The following is a 19,905-nucleotide window of genomic DNA, read 5'->3' on the forward strand; positions in this document are numbered from 1 at the left end:
AAGAGGAAATAAACAGGCCTGGCACCTTATAATGAGGTATTCTCTGGACTGTTATTCAACTCCAGTGTGGGCAGATATGGAGGTCCGGTGGGAGAGGGATGGACACAGAAGAGCCATATCGGCGATCGGGCCATGGGGGTTGGGGGGAGGAGGGTGTCCTGGTGCTCTTCTCCCAAAGTACCTGTCAGAGAATAAGGCTCGTGAGGCCAGAAGTGAAGCACAAAAGACGCAGGAGCGTAAACTATTTGTCATGTCATAATCTGAGTTTCTAAAAACCACGTTAGAACCCTTTGGCCTGGCTCAAAGACATTTTGCACAGCTGTTCTCAGGAGCAGCTGCAAAATTTGAGGGAACCAGTACAAAATAAAACGAAGGGGCCCCTTGTTCAAAGGACAGAAAACAGTGGGAAAACATCAATCTTTTTTTCCTTTCTCCACAGTCTCTCAGCTTGTCATACGACGTTTTATTTGCTATTTAATGCCATCTTAAGTAAATAAAAATAAAAAACTTAAATTATTGGCATGACTATTTCCACGCATCTTTATGTTGCGTGAGGATAGTTTTAAATGCAAATACGAGAGCATTTAATTCAAATGCAGAATCAGCGAAATAACATAGTTCATATTTCATAGCTCACATATGCAAGTATATTTTACTCTTACTGGAAAAGTGGGCACCGCACAAAGTTAACTCACTTGTCTTTATTTCACTTTCTGTCTTCTACTGACACTCTCTATCTTCACCTTAGCGATAGTAAGGTAGGATGAAAGGAAAAAAAATCTCTGCGTGGCCCTTTCTCTTTCTATCTGTTATTTTTATGTAAGCGGTTGGCTAAGACAGAGAAGTAGGAAGGGATGTGATAGGTTTCTTTGGTGGCTTAGGTTCTTAGCACACCATTGCCTTCTCTCTGCTTTCTAAGCAGCTTTGATTCAAAGGGAAAGCATAGCCTTTGGGAGCCCCACTTCCTCAGCAGGTAACACACTTACGTGTGTTTGTATCAGAGGATATGGTATAAAACTCTCAAAGAAGGAAATGCAAAGGAGGTCAGCTTTGGACTAAGACTTTACCCATAGTCAGTCTTATCTAGAGGGTAGAACCAACCTCCCAGGAGAAAAGGTTGGGGGAGTCGTTCAGCTAAATCTGTTTGATTCATCGTATTCCACTACATGGTGGGTCCACAGAGTCATGGGTTTATGGAGAACCGAAGTCTCTGTTCGTAGATGGGGCGGCAAGGAGCAGAGCTGGACACACACACATTGCATGTGTTGGTTTTCCTGATGCACGAGCTCCATTGTCTCCCTGAACTTCTCTTATAAAACAATTTCAAAAATAAAATGGTTGAGGACCTCAAGGTGGTGAGGGCAGAGCATTAAACCAAGCTCAAGGCCCTTGTGAGCGCAGAGGCCCGTGTGTCTGTCTAGGTCTCCTGACTGGGATCACACCTGCTCTATTTCCTAGATCCGCTCTGATGGGGAGTGGGGAAATAGAAAATAGGGGGAAATTGCTAGCCATGCTGTCCATAAAAAATGAGAAATGAATAGTCTTGGTTTTTCCCGCATGAAAGTTCTGTTGTGTTTGCTTCTGTGAATTGTTTTGAATCTGTATCCAAAATGAGATAATCCACTTAAGGTGCTTTGCAGCCTGGGAGTGAGCAAGTGACATCTGTAGGGTGGGTCCATCCTGAATTTCTCAGGCAGCAGTACCTAAAGACTTTCTCTGACTTGGGATTTACGATAAAAATCAAAGAATATTTGAATCCATCCCCCGGTCTTCCTTCGTGGGAGGCTGGTATTGTCTTTTAGACATGAGTAACTTGTGGTAAACTCTCAATCCAAAGCCAAAATCCCTTTGAATGTTCCTCTCTTGGGGTTTGATATGGTGTTATTCAATGCGCTCTCATGTTCCCCTTAAAGTTCTGACTCCATTTTAATGCAGATTCCCTGTAACTCCCTCCGTATTGTATTACATCAAATGTCAAATGCACAAAACTTCCTTTAACTACTGCTGTTACTCTGACACCTGTATCTGCCTTTTCTAATATTATATTACATGGCTGAGTGGGAGATATTCTTTCCAGTACAATAAGGAAAAACAATCTTATCTTTTTGTCAGTAGAATTTTACATTCAATTCATTGCATTCCATTGTTCTGGATAAGTTTGCTCTGCCACATATTCGATGAGTTCCAGGCTGTGCTAATATGCTGCTCCTTGTTGTGTTTATGTTGTCTTGAGCTTGCATTTCTTTCTTAGTTTCTTGTTAAGCATGAACTTTTCACACTTTTAGTTTTCCAAGGTAGCGGTTCTCAGCCCTTTCCTGCATGCATGGGCAGACATAACAGATGTTCCCATGCATTGCACACTCTTTTCTGTAAAAGTAGCTTTCTATAAGACCAAAAAAAAAAAAAAAAAAAAGTTATCTTTGTATCTAACAAAACAATATTTTTTTATTTTCCCACTTCTTTCTTTCCTGCTCATCTTGCATACCTTAATTTATCAGTGACCAAAAGTTGAGAACCTCTGCTCTTTGCTCTGGGCTGAATGGCTACCTTACATCTTTTTTGGGAAATTGCTGACCAATATCCAGGACTGGCTTTATCCTGCAACTCATTGTTCTCCTCCAGTGTTTGGCTATTATTAAGCCTTGTTAGGCTGTGCTCTCAAACTGCCAGGAAGGGCTGTTTCTCCTATGTTGAGTGATAAGGTTAGGCTACGAAATAGAGGGCCAAGACAAAAACCATCCCCACAAAGAAATTTGATTCTACTTTTCCCCAAAACCCATATCTTCTCTCTGAAAAGAGAGAGAGAACATGGAGAAATAAATAATAGTACATTTTTGGTTCAAATAATAAAAAAAAAAAAAATCCACATTGGTGCTCTCCATGATAGAGACTTTTGTACAGAATTTTAATATCCATTAACAGATACCTACATTATTTTTAGTGGGTTCCATTAATATTTGACCCAGTCACTTGCCCCTTAAAAACAGAGGTTTGATTTTGGTGAAAATATTGGAATAAAAAGCTTACTTAGAATGGAAATACCACCCCCCCCAAAAAAAAGGAGAAGAAAAAGAAAAGAAAAAAGAAGGCAGCAGGCTGACAAGAAGATAAGCAAGAAAGGTAGATTAGTCCTTGGAATTTCAGCTAAAATTTTGGCATTCCCTTATAATGGTTAGCCCCTAAATACTCAAAACAAAGTTTCTGGTGAGAACAAGAAGTTTGTAGTGGAAACACAGCCAAGCCTTTCTGATTAGCCATACTAGAAAGAACCTGCACCAATGAGAAAAATAACTATTAAAGCCAAACCTTAGGTGTATATAATCAATTGGCTCCTGGTCTAAATTCCTAGAGATGGTATGTGGTTGGGTGGGTGGTTTATGGTTTTTTCTTTCTTTTTTTTTTTTTTTCCTTTTGCCTCCTAAATAATATGTAATTTCTCCAGGCCAAGAAATAAATTGAAAGGATTTAGAGGGATTTGCTTATCAGTGGAACACCACGTAGCATTACATTCCTCCTGCTTTTGGGAAGGTACATTGAAGTTTGGTTAATCTTCTGTGGTTCAATACTCCTCTTCCCTCTGTCAGGCTGCCTTGAACAACAGACAGATTAATCCCCCTTCTACCCACTCTCTTCTACCTCCTCCCTTTCCTCTCTCTTGATCCATCCTTCCTTTTTTGAGCAGATGGAAGAAATCTTAAAACTGGAAAGAAAAGAAAAAAAAAAAAAGATGCCACACCACATTTATTTATATAATCTGAGAAGACCTCAAGGATAGAAGGAAAGGACCCCAATCCTTGGCACAAAGTTTGGCTAAGCTTACTTAGCTTGGTTCTTTCACTGTTAATTAAATCTTGAGTCTGCCAAGGGCTTTCTTTAAAGGTTAATTCATTAGTAAAAGTTATTGTACGTTATGCTGTGTTCTCATCCTGCTTCAGTATATACGGTGTGGAAAGGAAGAGGAAGAATATGAAGGCTATGGAGAGGGAGCAGAATTTAAAGGAAGTTGGTGGTACTGTTTTGCTGGAGTCCTATATGATCTGCCTGTGAATAATCCGTTCTTGTTACAGTGGGCGCCACTGACGGACCTCACATTAACTTTATGTTTTTGTGGCTGATGGTTTAGCAGCCAGTCAGTGTTTTTGAGTTGAGCCTGGCTCAAATCCCTGTAGCCCGCCAGCCACAGGAGAACAAGGACTGGGTGTGTCTGGACCCCAGCACAGTGAGTGGCCCATCACAGGCAGTTAATAAACATTTGTTGAGGGAAAGAGTCAATGTGTGCATGCTTAAAATCATCTATCAAGGACAATTTTGTTTGTTTTTTGTGTTCAGTTTTCTTAGGGAGATCTGGTCCGGTTAATTGAATCAGGTTATGCTGCATGCCCTGTCTGTAGCCCAGGGCAATTCTTTTTAAAGCCTTCTCATTCCATGGACATAGGAGTCACGTAAAATATGAGGACATTGATATCTGACTCGGGGAGTGATTATCTCCAGGAGTGGGAAGAGAGAAGCGAGGAAAGGATTATTTTGAAAAACCACAATACGGTGAACTCCAGGAGACAGTTTTAAAATTCACACGGTGTTGTTCCAGTAAAGGTACATGGGCACATAGAGGTGAGGCCGGAGGGACTCTCAGAAAGCATCTTAAGTAGATGGAAGTTTGTCTCTTTGTCCCCGTCGTTCAGAACCTGTCTCGTGGTGTGCCCCGACCTCTCACATCTGAGTATGACAAGTTCAAGCCATGTGTTTCATTTTCTCACAATAGTGTCAGTGGCTTGTTTTGAAGATAACTATAAAGGGGGTGTTCAGAATAAAATGAGGGTATTGATAATCTCACCCATGCATCTTACCGTGTTTTCAGGTTGTTTCTGTATTGGGCTTGAGTTGGATAGAGTCACGGGGCTGCCGGGAGAGAGGGCAGGGTTGAGATGACGGCTTTGCCCCAAGATCCAGGCTTTTTCTGCCTTTGGTTTGGTTTAGAAATCATCCAGGGGAGAGAGAGAGAGAGAGAGAGTGTGTCAAGCAGGGGATCTGTAAGCGTTAATCTAAACCAGAACTATGCGGTGGCAACAATTTGATAAAGAAAATTCTAATAGGTAAATTCAAATTGTGATGGTCAAAGTTTTTAAAATCTCATTAAAGGTTACAGGGGTACCTAGAACCTATGGGTTCTTCTTTAATCAAAAGTATCTTAGACTCCCTTTATTTCAATAGAGAATAAATGTTCGTAATGAAGCTGCACGTCTCCTTCCGTCCTATGAGATGCTTTAAACCCCAGCTTTATCACGGAATAGAAGTAAGAGGCAAGAAACGAAAACACCACGCATTTGAAGGCATGGAATTCTTTTTAGCATGAAGCAGCTGCAGAGATGCATAGCTGTTTTTGGTGGGACTTCAGAATATTTATGGGCCTTTCTCTTTTCCTTTTTCACTGGAAGAAAGGCGATCATCATTCTTGAGTGTGTTATTTATAATTTCATAAAGCTGTTCTGGGGCAGGACTTATTTTATCTGGCGCTTAATCGCGGTCAAATAACTGTGCTTCCAAGGAACTGGGTGGAGAAAAATGATGATCCCCCTGAATGATTAGCCTCTTCTCAGTATAAGATAAAGGGCTGAAGGTGGGAACTGGAAGTCACAAATAGGCCTCTGGGCAGGAAGGAGGGGACATGGTGGGTCTCCCTTGAGCTCTTCTGACCACGGCAGCAGACGTTTTTCTAAATGCTAAATTAATGGATGGCGATGAAGGATGAGGGGGTGGGGGGTGCTCCTGGGAGGTAGACCCCTTCAGAGTAAATAATTAGAAGCAGGTGATTACAGGCACAATAACTCACTGGAGGAAAATGAGAAGCCAGGTCTGTGAAGCTGAGGGAATTGGAAGGTAAATATACCTATAAATTTACTTGGGTGGACAGAGTGTTTGAGCTTTCTTCTGTCCCAGTTTATTCTAAGGTAATTTATATTTAAATAAAATTTATATTTAAATTTATTTATTAAAATAAACACTGGTAGAAAAAAAAAAAGAAAGGAACACAAACGCAATAAAAAGATCTTTCAAGGAAAGAATAAAGAGGGCTCCTTCCAGACAGATATTTTATTGAGAATTATTCTAAGACCCGTCTTTAGTTTTATGAATCCTAGTATGGAACCGAGTTAATTTCAACATGTGGATTAAAAATATGCGTATTTCAAAATGGGGTAGGACGGGTTATTATTTTTAATATGGAACTCGGCTAATATAGGGGGACAAAGGAATATTTTCCTCCCTTTGAGAAGGCAAGGTAAGGTCATTGATCCATACTGTGGAGGAATGGCACAGTCAGCCCTAAGCACTACGTTCTGAAACCGCGTGTAAGTGCTTCCAAAGGAAGGGCCACGGATGATGCCGATGAGACATGGGGAGGGGAAGAAGGAAAGATATCCCATAAGACAGGATGTTAAATTCATGCTCCTTATCCAAGTTTGCAAGAACAACACGGTAACTCAGGGAGCTGTCATTCTGTCAGGCTGGTGCATCTTTTCACCCCTGTCCTACTCAGAGGTGTACAAATAAACTGCTTCTTCATGCCTCGGAGCCTTTGCAAAGACTGTTGATTCCACCTGGAATGCCCTTCTCCTGCCCACAGCTCTCAGCTCTCCCCGCTTCACTGCTGCCTGTCCCTCTGGGCTCATTTCCACTTCCTCTCTGCCCAGGAGCTCTCTCTGCTCCCCTGATGTTTGCTCCTTTAGCACCTTCTGATTACTCTTGTCATGACATTGAGTTTACTATGTCAACTTAGCCTGTTTACTTGGCCCTCTCTTCAGAGACTGGGAATTCCCAGAGCAGTGGAGCTGTGGTTTACCTGTCGCCGTATCCTTCATAAACGGCTACAGTGCTTGACACATAGGTGTTCAGCAAATATTTATGCAAGGGATAAAGGAATGAATGAAAGATGAACAAAGCACCTGATGATACTGTCGTGTATCACAGATGGTGGGTCTGAGAGTCCAGCCACGATCAAGCTGTTTGGTTTGGAGGTGGTCACAGACCTTCTATTCATTCTTGATGGTCTTCTAGATAATGTAGATATTGGACTTGTGGGAACTGTAATATGTAAACACTTCAAGCTTAATCACAGGGAATTATGAGAGCTTTAGACAATCATTGTGAAGAAAAATAATAGGAAGATGGCAGAGAAAGTGCTTTCATAAGCATTCCCAGCAAAACATTAAGAATAGAAGAACTTCAGGAGCACCTGGGTGGCTCAGTGGGTTAAGCCTTTGCCCTCGGCTCAGGTCATGATCTCAGGGTCCTGGGATTGAGCCCTGCATCATGCTCTGCTCAGCAGGGAGCCTGCTTCCCCCTCCCCCTCTGCCTGCCTCTCTGCTTACTTGTGATCTCTCTCTCCCTCTCTGTCAAATAAATAAATAAAATATTTAAAAGAAAAAAAAGAACTTCTAAAGCACTATTATTCCTTGAAGGAGCATGGGTGGTGGGCAGTTAAAAGTAGTGGATGTCACTACAAATGTCCACGCCCTTGGTTATTATGATACTAAGATGTGGATATGTGTCAGCTACATAGCATGAAGTCTGAATATAATAAGTGCTTAATAAGTGGAAAATATTAGTAGTAGGCATAATTCTGGAAAGTTCAAATATCTTTTTCCTCTCAAGAGTTCTAACTGGTCTTTTTTCTAGAGTTATAAGTAATTATGAAAAACAGATATGATTGTAGGAAAATACACACATACACAACTTAGGGCTCCCGCATTTTATTTAAGGACCAAAGTCCGTAGTTTCCTCCTAGTCATAGAAATTATGTCCTGAGTCTTTGTGTATCTGCAACAGTGAAACATAATTCACTAGCCATGGGAACCAGTAGTCAAAAAAGCATGCCTCTTTTCCCAAAGTTCCGAGTTAGAACCTGAATTTACTTATATTTGGGGAAGGACACAGACAGGAAAATTAAAGAGGCATGAAAAGAAAGCCTTCATTTTCTGAGAGTAATGTGGAAACAAATTGTTCTTACTTTAGGATGGGATTCTAAGTGCATAGCATCCAAAAGCTTTTGGTTTGCAATTTTGGGGTTTTTTATATGGCAGGGAGGGAAGTAGTTAAAAAAAATTAATCCCTAAGTATAGTGTTCTAAGTCCTGAGTCCTTTGTAAATCCAAGCTTGCTGCCCCTGGCAGAGCAAGAATTTCTGAGACGCAGTGCTCTGTGGCAGGCACGGCAGTGTCAGATGCCAGGTTCTCCAGGCAAACATTGGTTACTGTGTTGGGCAATGAGGGGATTGAGATGTTTGTAATGGCTTTGGGAATTTCATTGGCAGAGGCTGTAATTGGTGATGATGAGGTTTGAGAGACAGAAAGGAAGGGGCTGGATTCACATAAAACCCACACAGATTGTCTGGACCCAGAGCCATGGGAAACAGATTATCTTCCAGTGATTTTTAAGCTCTCTTGGCATCTCTATGAGTATATTTTTCTTGATCACTCTTTATGGCAGATGCAACCAGAGAAAATGAATTAAAATGGAGGTAATGAATTATCGGCAGCGAAGAACAGTTCTAATGGGGATGAATCATTGAAGGAAGAATACATAGGCGGATAGCAACTTTATTTAAACTAAGAGTGGCAACTAGGCTTGGAAGTGCTGTTACTGATTGAGAGATTGATTGCTTGTCTTCGTTTTAGCTAACGTTTAGTGAGCTTGCCCCATACGCCAGGAACACAGCTTCACTTTTTCTTTCCTTAAAGATTTATTTACTTATTTGAGAGAGAGAGAAAGAATGCAGGGGGTGGAGAGAGACAGAATCTCAAGCTGACTCCCCACTGAGCTCGGAGCCTGACCCGGGGCTCAATCTCACAACCCCGAGATCATGACCTGACCCAAAACTAAGAGTCAGACACTCAACCAACTGAGCCACCCAGGCGCCCCCAGAGCTTCACTTTTAACATTACACTTCATGACAAGAAACTGCGTTTATCCCAATTTACAGATGGAAAAATGGAGGCTTGGAAAGAGGAAGTAATACACACACACACACACACACACACACACCCCATCTCTACGACTATAAGTGTAGGAGCTGGGAGTCACAGCTGTGCTCTGTGGAGAGTCAGCCCTACTCATTCCATGCTCTGCTAGATGGCCTGCCGTCGACCATCCTTGGAGTCTAATCACTATAAGGGGGAGCTACTGGCAAAATGTCTTTCTGTTGCCGGGAGGAATAGTATATGCATATAGAAGAGCTGCAGAAATCAGACCTCTGCGAGGTAGGGTACAGGGCCAGTTAACTGGGGGAAAAGGCCGTGGAAATGTTGAAGAGCGTATCTGTGGGGTCTGCAGTGGTGGTTGGGCCCATGTTGGGGACAGAAGTGGAGCTACTGTTGGGGACACAGTCACCCAAACCACACAGCTTCAGGGAATAAATAGTATAGTATTAGAGGAGGCAGTGGGACGCTGAGAGGAAAATAGTAAATATCCTTCAATCTCAGAGTCTAGTACTCTCCTTGGGAAAAAAAAAAAAAAACCAAACTCTGTATCATATCTCTGGCCAATCAAAATTCATATAACTTTCTTAGAATTTGCTTTCAGTTCTTGTGATGAGTTCACTAGATTGGTTTTTCACTCAATACTAGGACCCTGAGCCAGTTTTGGCACATATGGGCCATTCCTCAAGGTCCTTGTAATGAAGTCACCAACAATTAATTTCCAATTGATTACCTTTAGAAGTATATTCTCAATCTCTTTTTTTATTACTACCCTCTAAGGAATTTTTTAGACCATTTCTTCCCCTAATTGCCCTTCTCCCATAAAATTTTAATACCACTGCTAGACTGTATATTTGTTTAAGTACTGTAAGCTTTTGGCAGGTCAAAAATCATTTTCATATCTAAGATCCATTCCCTCAAACACCCAAAACAATTGTTGCTGCCTTATGAGCGGTCTCATAAGGGCCTTATGAATGGATAAGTCATGCTTTCGAACTACCCCACAGTGGTGGGGACCCTTCCAAAAAGGCTGTTTGCCTCTTGTGGTTGCCTTCTGCAGTCCAGCAGTGAACGTGTATCCCCTTACAACCTCCCTTCCCTAAGTAACCGAAAGTGGGCATGCAGAAAGCCCAGCCACAACAGGAAACTCCAAGGAGGCATGCTCGCCTTGTTTCTAACACAAATCAGGGTGACTCTGGGAAACAACTGCCAGCTTCGGTCGCTGGAAATGAAATGCACCCTTCAGTCGTGTCGAATTGAAAAACAAACAAACAAACAAAATTATGTTTGAAAATTCTTTTTCTTTTAACTTTAAGGAGGAGCAGGGTTGAAGTATCTCTCTGTCAAATGTGGAATAACGATCAATAACGGTGTTTAAGGCACCACTCCTCTACCACTGTCTGTTAAGTGAAATCAACAACCTAGTGGGATTTTTCTATTGTTCTTTGTTGCGTCCAGTAATTCTATGCTTCGTGTGTATATTTCAAAAAGGAAGTGGTCTGGGAATGCTAAGCATATGGGTCGTCATGTGCATTGGTCTGCTTGCAACCAAGTACTACACACTGAATGGCTTCAACAACAGAAATTTATTTTCTCACGGTTGTGGAAGCTAGAAGGCCGAGGTCAAAGTGTCAGCAGGGTTTTGTTGTTGTTGTTGTTGTTGTTGTTTCCCCTGAGGACTCTTTTCTTGGCTTATGGATGGCTGTCTTCTCCCTGTGCCTTCCACCCATCCCTTCTGTGCATGTCTATGTCCTAATCTCATCTTTTTATTGAGGACCGCAGGCATAGTGGGTTTGGCTCACCCTAGTGATCTCATTTTAACACAGACCCTATCTCCAAAAACTAGTCCTATTCGGAGGTACTGGGGGGTTAGAACTGCAGCATATGAATTTTGGAGGACACGGTTCAGTCCAAATCTAACACCATGGAGGAAGGGTATAAAAGGAGCTTATGTGAACCACAAATGCAGACTTTGACTAAGAGCTATCTGTTCAAATCCTTACTGTTTCTTTTGAGTTCTGTGTCCTCTGAACTTAAATTCTCCTTAAAACTCTGTCCCAAAGGACCGTTATGAGAAGTATATCTAATTAATTAATAACAGTATAATGAATAAATACATATACATGTCTAGCTCAGCATCTGCTTCTAATTTCTCTTTCTTCTTGAATATGGATTCAGACTTCAATGCATTGGGAATAATAAAACTAAGCAAGTCACTTAATATTATTAATATCAGGAGGGGGAAAGAAATGAGTTTATTGAACAACTATTATATACTGAGTACTCTTATGTACATACGACAAAAATTTGGTTTTTATGTAAGATCTGTAGATTAAATATTCAATAGTGTTAATTGTGCATGCAATTTCTGTCAGGTACAGAAAGTAGTCTTCTCGTCGTCTGTGCAACAGAGGCCCTTCTTACTACCCATACCCAGTTTCCCCTATTTACTGCAATGGATTCCCTGGCATTGGGAGGTTTCTACAGGATCCAATAGGGGAAAAAAAAAAAGTGTCACAAGTTGAATTACTGTTGTGGCAACCAGATTTTTTTCTGCTGTCGTCAGAAACATTCTTACCTGTGTCCGGAGGCTGTCATGTGGTATTTCTCTGCTGGCCTACATTACTAATTCAGCTAATTGCAGCAATTACATGAAGAGATCGCTGCTAGCAACAAAAGCCATTATGCTGTTCCTGAACAGCCTGCATTCCACAGCATTCATTAATTACGCCTGCCTATAGATTCACAACCACCAAATCATACACTTAAGACCACACAGCATATGCACTGAAACCCTCTCAAAGTTTGCAGTGCTTTGCTATGCTGGCTTGCACTCTTACAGGTCCCACCATTTGTATAACCCTCCTCTTGCCCTTCAAATTCTCAAAATTGAAATCAAAATCAGAATAAAGTCAGGCTGTACAATGGGACTTACAGGGATGGGATAGTCTTGAGCCTCCTGGAACCACCTGGAGTCATTCAGCTTTTCATAAAGTCCACACAGGTTGTCTGAACCCTTAGCCATACACAGCTGCATAAGAGTTTAAAATGCTCTATCCTCCAGCATGCCCTCTTTAGAGAAGAGAAACATAATAATGATGGGAAGCAGGACATCGTGATAAGTCTTTGATGCTTCTGTTCATTGGTTTCCTTATCTCTCCCTCTCTTCTCTCCTCCCCTTCCCCCTACCCCATTATTTTTCCTTTGACACACACAGCCAACATCAGATGACCTTGTTTCATCTGCTGAATGTTCAAGCGATGACGAAGACTTCATTGAATGTGAGCCGAGTACAGGTAGGTTAGGTCAGTCTTGTTTTGCTTGCTTTATTTTTACATTTGCAAAAAAACAATACATACATATATGTGAATATACATGTGTTTTATATATATATATTATAGTGTGTTAATGTATTTCCTATATCTATATATGTATAAGCATACATATATAATATTAATATATAATCAAAAGCATCAAATCCCATGGAAGGAGCAGATAAGAAGCCAGGGAAATTTAACATCAGTTCCTGACACCCAAAGAAAAATCTATGGTGTACCACCTAACATTGAGCAATTGGGCACCCAGATTAACTATGGGACCAGGAAAAGTACAGCAGCCCTGGCGACTATGAAATTGACAAAGGGTGGTGGGGACATGAAGATATCCATATCGGAATAACATCAAAACACCATGAACCCAGACAGGAGCTATAAAGATCATTTAAATGTCCTGAAATGTTTCTGAGCCTGTGTGGAAAACAAAATAAAACCAGAAACTCAACCCAAACAACAAAAATGAAACAACAACAACAACAAAAATAAAAAGAAAACACGATTTCCATGGGATTGCAACAGCAGTTAACATGGTATTATATTTATACTAATTTTGTTCATTCTGCGTTTAGAGAATTGTGCAGTAATATAGCATAGGAAACACAAAATTAGTACGGAACCATGCCATGTCAACGGCTGAGATGCTTCAAAATGTATCTACTGTGCTGAAGCTAAGAGGACTTTGGCCACTCGAGGCTTCAGTGTGTTACCCATTCGCACCCGGATACATTTTGATATTTTATGGTCTTTCTTTATAGTGAGCTATATATTGTCCAGCAGGCAACTGCAGTCCCTGATTATTTCCTATCAATTTTTCCAAGTCGCCTGTTTTGAGACTTGCTATAAGTTAACATTTATATATCTATATAATAGAGAACAGATATCATCGAATTTCTGTGTATGTTTAATAGAATTAAAAGCTGGAGTTGGGTTAGGATCTTATTTCTGCAAAGGCTGAGAGAAATAAATAGAATATTCTAGTTGTTTCTTTGGGTTGTTTTATTATTTTTTTTTTCTTTAAAAAAAAAGGTGAGCCATGAAACATTTTCTTTTGCTTAATTCTAGAGAAATTCAAGGTTTGTGAAAACAATATGTAACAAAAGTAAAAACCTTCCATTTCTTACCCCAAGATGATTTATGGTTTTTTTGTTTTGTTTGGTTTGGTTTGGTTTTTTTTTGGTTGGTTTTTTTTTTTTTTTTTCTTTTCAAATTTTGTTGAAGTTCTGACTGGTATCTTGCAAGTGGCTTTGAATCAAGGAAGTTCTGTGGGTTGCTATTTTTAGCATTACATGGGGACATAATAATAGGTAGGGCCTTTCGGAATATGACCTGTTCCTTTAGGAGCTCAGTTGTATAGAAGGAAAGTAACTCTGGCGTGGTGGTCAGAATTTTTCAGATTATTAGATAATAATCTTGATGTACTACATGAGGTTTTAATAACACTGGAAGGCAGATACATCCAGTCTATACCAGAATTGGGTATCATCACTCATTAATTCATCCATTCATTAATTTAGTAAATATTTCTGAGCACTAGGACAGGATATAGTATATCTCTAGCATTGAGGCCTTCCTGTCCTACTGATTTCCATAAGCAAGCTATTGGAAAATAGAATTAGGAGCTTTGTTACCTAAATTTCCTCTCCAAAATAATTCAGTTCAGCAAATATTTTTTGAGTTAACTCTACGTTAGGCAGGTAACAGATATTAGGAATTCAGATATGAATCTGTCATGACCCCTAAGATATGTATTAAAGTAACTGATTTCATGGCCAATAGTTTAAGATACCTAGACTTTACGTTGAATTTTTTGTTCATCCTTTCTCTGGTTATCTTGCTTTCATAGCAGTAATATCTGTATAGATGCAACGTTATTGTTCAAAACTGGATTTTCAGTCTTTTTACAAAAATTAAGGCTTGGCCATTACAAAATATCGCCACTGTCTCCCGCTACTACCTTCCTGCCTCCTACGCGTGGTCATCACCATAGCAACCTCCCTAATAAAACAGAGGGCTTTTCCAGATCTGCTTTACAAGGTCTACAGCTGCAGGTTGTGGGTGTATATTGCCATTTGGTATTGAACTCGAACAGGCCCAAACCTGAATGGCTCCAAACTAAGTCCATTTGCTTTTTTTTTAGTGGCTGCACAGGTGTTTCATCTGATTCAAAAGCAGAGGACAGAAATTCAATGCCAGCATTTCTTGAGTAATATAATTACAATGGGGCAGGTGGGAGAAAAAGGCAGGTTTTAAAACAATCTGTTGTGTTTAGCAAGGGAGTGTGGGAGGGGGTTATATAAATAAGGTAAGTGACACAGTGTTGGCCCTGAAGGAGCTAACATGATTCCCTCTGCCTGGGACTATTCAACTCCTCACACTGGAAGAACAAGTATTTCTTCTTTCTCAATTTATTTATTCCATAAAGTATTCCTGATAAGTGATTCAGATATACACGGAAATACATTAGAGGCATATTTAATACAGGAAGGAGATAGATATTCCTACTGACACAGAGATTTTACCCTGGGGGCCTGATTAACACTGATGAAGGTTATAAGCATAGAGATACTGAGCCTTCTTTTGTATTCTATGAGAAATACCTCCATAGCCTTCACATCTTCCCCGAACAATCTGGATTTAAAAATCAGAAAAATTTAAACCAGTTATTTCTGGAGCTAGGGTTTGCCTTGTCGAAAGAGAAATCTTCCGTTGCTCATACAGCAACAAATAATGGTGAGCTTTAGATTACTTTGACATTATTTGTTAATCTGAGATTCTGTGTGAATATGGAGGTTAAAATTCTGGGTTTGAACATTCTAACTCACTGCCTCAGTTTCTCAGATTTTACTCTTTTCCAGACCAGATGTTTGATGGAAATATACTAAATGTGGTTAATTACCCAGGCCTTGTTTCATCTTACTTAACAACGACATTTTCTTCTCTCAATTTGTTAGCCAGTGTAGGATTTTCTAGCTTTCTCAGTTATTTAGGTTTATTAAAACTCTCATTTTTCATAAATTTGAATAGAGTAGTATATGCTCTATTCAACAACTTTTGTTTTCATGTGAGCATCAGATTTTTAATGGACTTGTTTTTCTTACCTAATCTTTGCTAAGTGAGAATGGGCTTTCCATCTCCTGGTTTTGAATCAGATGTAAGCAATTGCCTTTCACACCCACAACCTGCATTGACACTTAGGGATCACCGTCCTTTGTAGAACTCATTCAGATCATCTTAAGGACCACTTAAATTTCTTTTGGAGTTTGGCTGATGATAGTCTAGAAATCTTGAATCCAGTGAGTGTAGAATACTCTCTGGTTTTAATGAGTAAAAAACAAATTAAAACAAAACAAACAAACAAAAAAAACCCTAGGCCATGAGAGCAAGTCAGAAAGTGAAAGCTCCAGGAGTATGTTTATATTGAATTCATATGACGCTCAAAATACCTCAGAATCTTAGGTTAAGATTGGAGATTTTTTTGTATCTCTAACTTCATCTTCCCTTAAAGACCTAAATAACACCTGTTGAATTATTTAAAATACATGATTCCATGCAAATAAATTTGACCTCAGAAACCCACATTTCTTCTTCTTCAAAAAAGAATTCTCTACTTTTTTTAACGAGTCACAGGTCAAATTACATTTTCTGAACATTTACATGGAGAAACCAGCATTGAAACTTTATAAAATCATAACAAAGATACCTGCATTAAATGAAAATATTCACAAGAATATTTGAATAACCAAGTACCTAAAATTGAGGGTCAGGATTTTAATTTTCCTAATTTGTACACATGGATTATATTCCCCACAAAAGAAGTTGGTGTCTGTTTAATATTTCAGACTTGTCTCTTCGCAAACAAATTCTTTCCTTCCCAAGTATGCTTCTATTGATATGAAATTGTGCAGTGAATTAATGTTTCATTGTTCTCACCTCTTTGGATGCAACAACGACAACAAAAAATAAGCTGGGGAGAATTCATGTGACCACTAGAAAATGGGATTATTGATAAATGATATGGGAAATCAAATTACAATTAAGATCTTTAGTAAATTCACGTTTGTGATCTAAAATATGGGAACTGATTCTGATATATAGAGAAATGGACAAAATTCACTTCCCAAATAGAAAAGAAATCTTCTCTCCCTTACCTGGTCTAGACCTCCACTGTCTATGTCTCTGGAAGTAGAAATAATATCAAAATACTGTGATCTCAGGTTAGCTCTTGTGTAATTGAAAATAATCAGCTTTCTGAATTCTATATATTTATAGTCTCAGTATCTTAAAGTACTGAAGGCTGGGGTCACAGAGCAGAGATTAAAAAAAAGAAGAAGGAAAAGAAATGCCTTTTACACCTGAGAAATGGGCATGACAACAATTAACCATATTGATTTATCCAGCCATTACACAAGGATACATTTTTCTGGTTGTCAATATGCCAGGTTTTTTGCTTCTACTTTTGTTAAAACGGTTCTTGATCAAATCTCAAGGGATAGTCCTCCCACCAGAGGGCAGACAGTAAAAGGAAGTAAGGATGAAACACATCCACCCATCAATAGGACTGTGCTAAACAGCTTTCATAATGGTGGGGTTGAGGGAGATGTTTAAACTACTGGCAGTAATTTGAGATCACAAAATAATTACTATCCCCAGAGTGATTCTCAGATGTATTTTCTCTCCTGAAATCCACAGCCCTCACTTTTGCATTAGGTGTTATTGCTACTTTGTTCCTCTTTGTTAGTCACACAATAATATTCAGCCCAGTGTTGGGTGAAATTTAAATTTGGCAAAACACCAAGAGCATAGCCTTATTGTGTTCTCCAGGTAGAACTGGGTTCTTAATCTTTATCAGTTTGAGATTCCTCAGTATTTATAAGATGAAAATCTGGCACTGAATTGTTAATAACTCACGAAATCCTGAAGGTTCTTATTTGCTGAATCACCATAGAAAATGCAGCTGAAATGTTAAGACAATACTGATTTTGGATCAGAATGATAAGTATTATTTTCCAGAATTCACAGATTAAAAAAAAAAAAAACAAACCCCTATATGTGCTGGTCATCGGCTTTAAACAGGATATTTGTAGTCTTATGTGTTTATAGAAATATACCCTGTCATTAGCGTTTTCGGCAAGCCTGAAGCATGAGCAACTTACACATTTTTATTACAAAGAAATGGATTTTAATTTAATTTTAGAAAGACTTTTCTACATGGAAATATGGACTAATGACCTAATGATTCTATTTGCAGTCTTGAGTTTCCATACGGAAAGATTTTTATAAAATTAAATAAAATTCAGTGTATAGTAGAATAGTAAATGCCTAAATAAAATGCCTTAGGAGTGTCTGAGTGTCATAGTGTCTAGGATCTACCTTGAAGCTTAAGTCTACTTTAAAACACTTTTAATAAAGGGATAATGAAGTAATCTCAGAAATGTTTTATTTTTGCTAAGAAGACTAAAATAGATGTAAATTTTATTAATTTAATTGCTCATTGTTGGCTAGACATTAGTCATTTTTACATCTGAGTTATAATACATGTCTAATGTATGCAAAAGCAAATAGGTATTCATACATTTAGATCTAGGCTAAACCCTACCAATTTTTGAATTTCATCCAGTGATTTATAAATTAATAGAGTATGTTTATGGGCACATAATGTTCCCAATTTAATGGTGTAATTTCTGTTTTCATTCATTAACCCACTCGTTGATGAATCGTATCATTCTCTTATAACCCAACTCCACTTCAACCCAAGCTAAATTTTAAGTTATTGAAACAAATATGTGCCCTTTAAATCCTTAATGGTAAATTGCATTGATAATTAGGGTATGAGTAGAAATAAAAGCATAGGAAAGTCTGATTGGCTAGTACACAATTAGGCGAGAGATAGCTCAGGCATGATGTACAAAAAATGGGGGGCTCATGGATTGACCATTATCATGGTTTTCATAACAAAAACAGTAAATCAAACAAGAATGATAAAAATGAAGAAAAAAATGTTTCCATTACCCACGATTTTGTGGCATGTTGAGAAGGGACGGGAATCAATAAGATCAATGTGTAAGTATACACATTTCCATTTGAAAGTTTAATGATTTGTGCAATAACTTTTAGTGACTGTTCTGTGTAGGCACCAGAATAGGTGCTAGGAAAATAAAAATAAGACAAAACATCTTCAAGGAGTTCATAGTCTATATTAGGGAAGACAGATAGAAAAATAAAAGGAATAAAAAGAGAAAAAGGGAAGAAAGGGAAGAACCAGTGTGGACAGTGAATGGGAATGCCTAGAATATTGTCAGAACTTGGAGGAGAGGTTACTAATTTAGAAATAGCATACCCTAAGAGTGGGCAAGAAAAAAAAATCATAGAAGATGATACCAACCCGTGACAGAATCACTTACCCCCCAAAATCATTCTTCTATATCTTAGTTTGAGGGCACAGAATTTCAGATTCACTGTGATTGAAAAATGAGTCCAGTTCAGTAATAAACTTGTCTTTGAACACACACACAGTAAGGTCTAGTACCAGGTCTTCTTGGGTAGCAGGGTAAAGATGGTTGGGCATGATGAAGGGAGAATTTCAAGCCAAACTCATGAGAACTTCCTGATTTCAAATGCCAGTGCAAGTAATTGATAACAAGTGAGCTTAATGAAATCATTAAGCAAGCCCCCTCCCCTCCAAATAAATAAAGAGGGATTGGGTTTCCAAGGAAAGGTTTTTATGAGTTTTCTTTTTTTCTTTTTGTTCTGTATTTTTTCTCCCATTAAGTCCCAGTATAAATACTGTGTGTATATATATATATATATATGTATTTGTATATAATGTCTGTGCATACTAAATGTATAGTACCTATCACGCCATATATATGTAGACACAGTATAAGTGATATTAGACTAATGTAAACAGAGATTAACAACAGTTCCTGCCATCAGTCATGTGTTTACACAGAAATTCACACCTCCATTTTTACATCAGCCAACACAGACTTGCATGATACCGTTTTAACTTGGCAAACAAAGCATGCGAACTTTTTCTTTAGGTTTTGTTTTTGTCTGTATCATAATTACAGTGACGATTCCATAATTCAGTTATCCCTGGGAGGGTTGGAGAGAAAAAAATTATACAGATATATCTATCCATATATGCACATTCCTGTGTATATATAGACATAGATATATACCTTGTATATATTTGAAAAACATTTTCTGTCGTTTCACCTCATCTTGTGCCGCATGAATTTTTGGTGATTCAATTTACTTTATTTTGTTTTGATTCACATTTAGTATTTTGATCATTATGGCTATGTGAAACTCATTGCTATATTTTTATTGGTAATTATAATCATTTTTTAAATACCAAGAGATACATAGATATACAAAATAAACAAGGCAACAAAATCTTTTCTTGCCATCCTAATCTCTAATTTCTCCCCTTTCAGCATATCCCTCCAGTATTTATCTTTATGCTCGAAACAAAACAAACCCCCATAATTCCAAGAAAGTTGTGTACCAAAGAATGAAATACTGTGTTTTCCTCTTCTTCCTCCTATATAGATATTATTTTTCCTTTTAATTTCCTTCCTTTTCCCTTTTCCCCAT

General features: G+C 38.7%; 1 protein-coding gene across 29 annotated transcripts in view; it reads left to right on the plus strand.

Moving 5' to 3' along the window:
* NRXN3 (neurexin 3) overlaps positions 1-19,905 on the plus strand; it is a 1,586,092-nt gene that overhangs the window by 1,521,076 nt on the left and 45,111 nt on the right. For 21 of the 29 annotated variants that reach the window (XM_044230666.1, XM_044230675.1, XM_044230681.1 and 18 more), the window contains one exon: positions 12,189-12,267. In XM_044230666.1, the coding sequence (XP_044086601.1) occupies positions 12,189-12,267 (79 nt within the window). Of the gene's footprint in view, positions 1-12,188; positions 12,277-19,905 lie in introns of all 29 variants that reach the window. The other 8 variants (XM_044230674.1, XM_044230680.1, XM_044230676.1 and 5 more) reach the window with 1 other exon arrangement.

Source organism: Neovison vison, chromosome 13, assembly GCF_020171115.1.
Source record: "Neovison vison isolate M4711 chromosome 13, ASM_NN_V1, whole genome shotgun sequence".
Classification (NCBI taxonomy): domain Eukaryota; kingdom Metazoa; phylum Chordata; class Mammalia; order Carnivora; family Mustelidae; genus Neogale; species Neogale vison.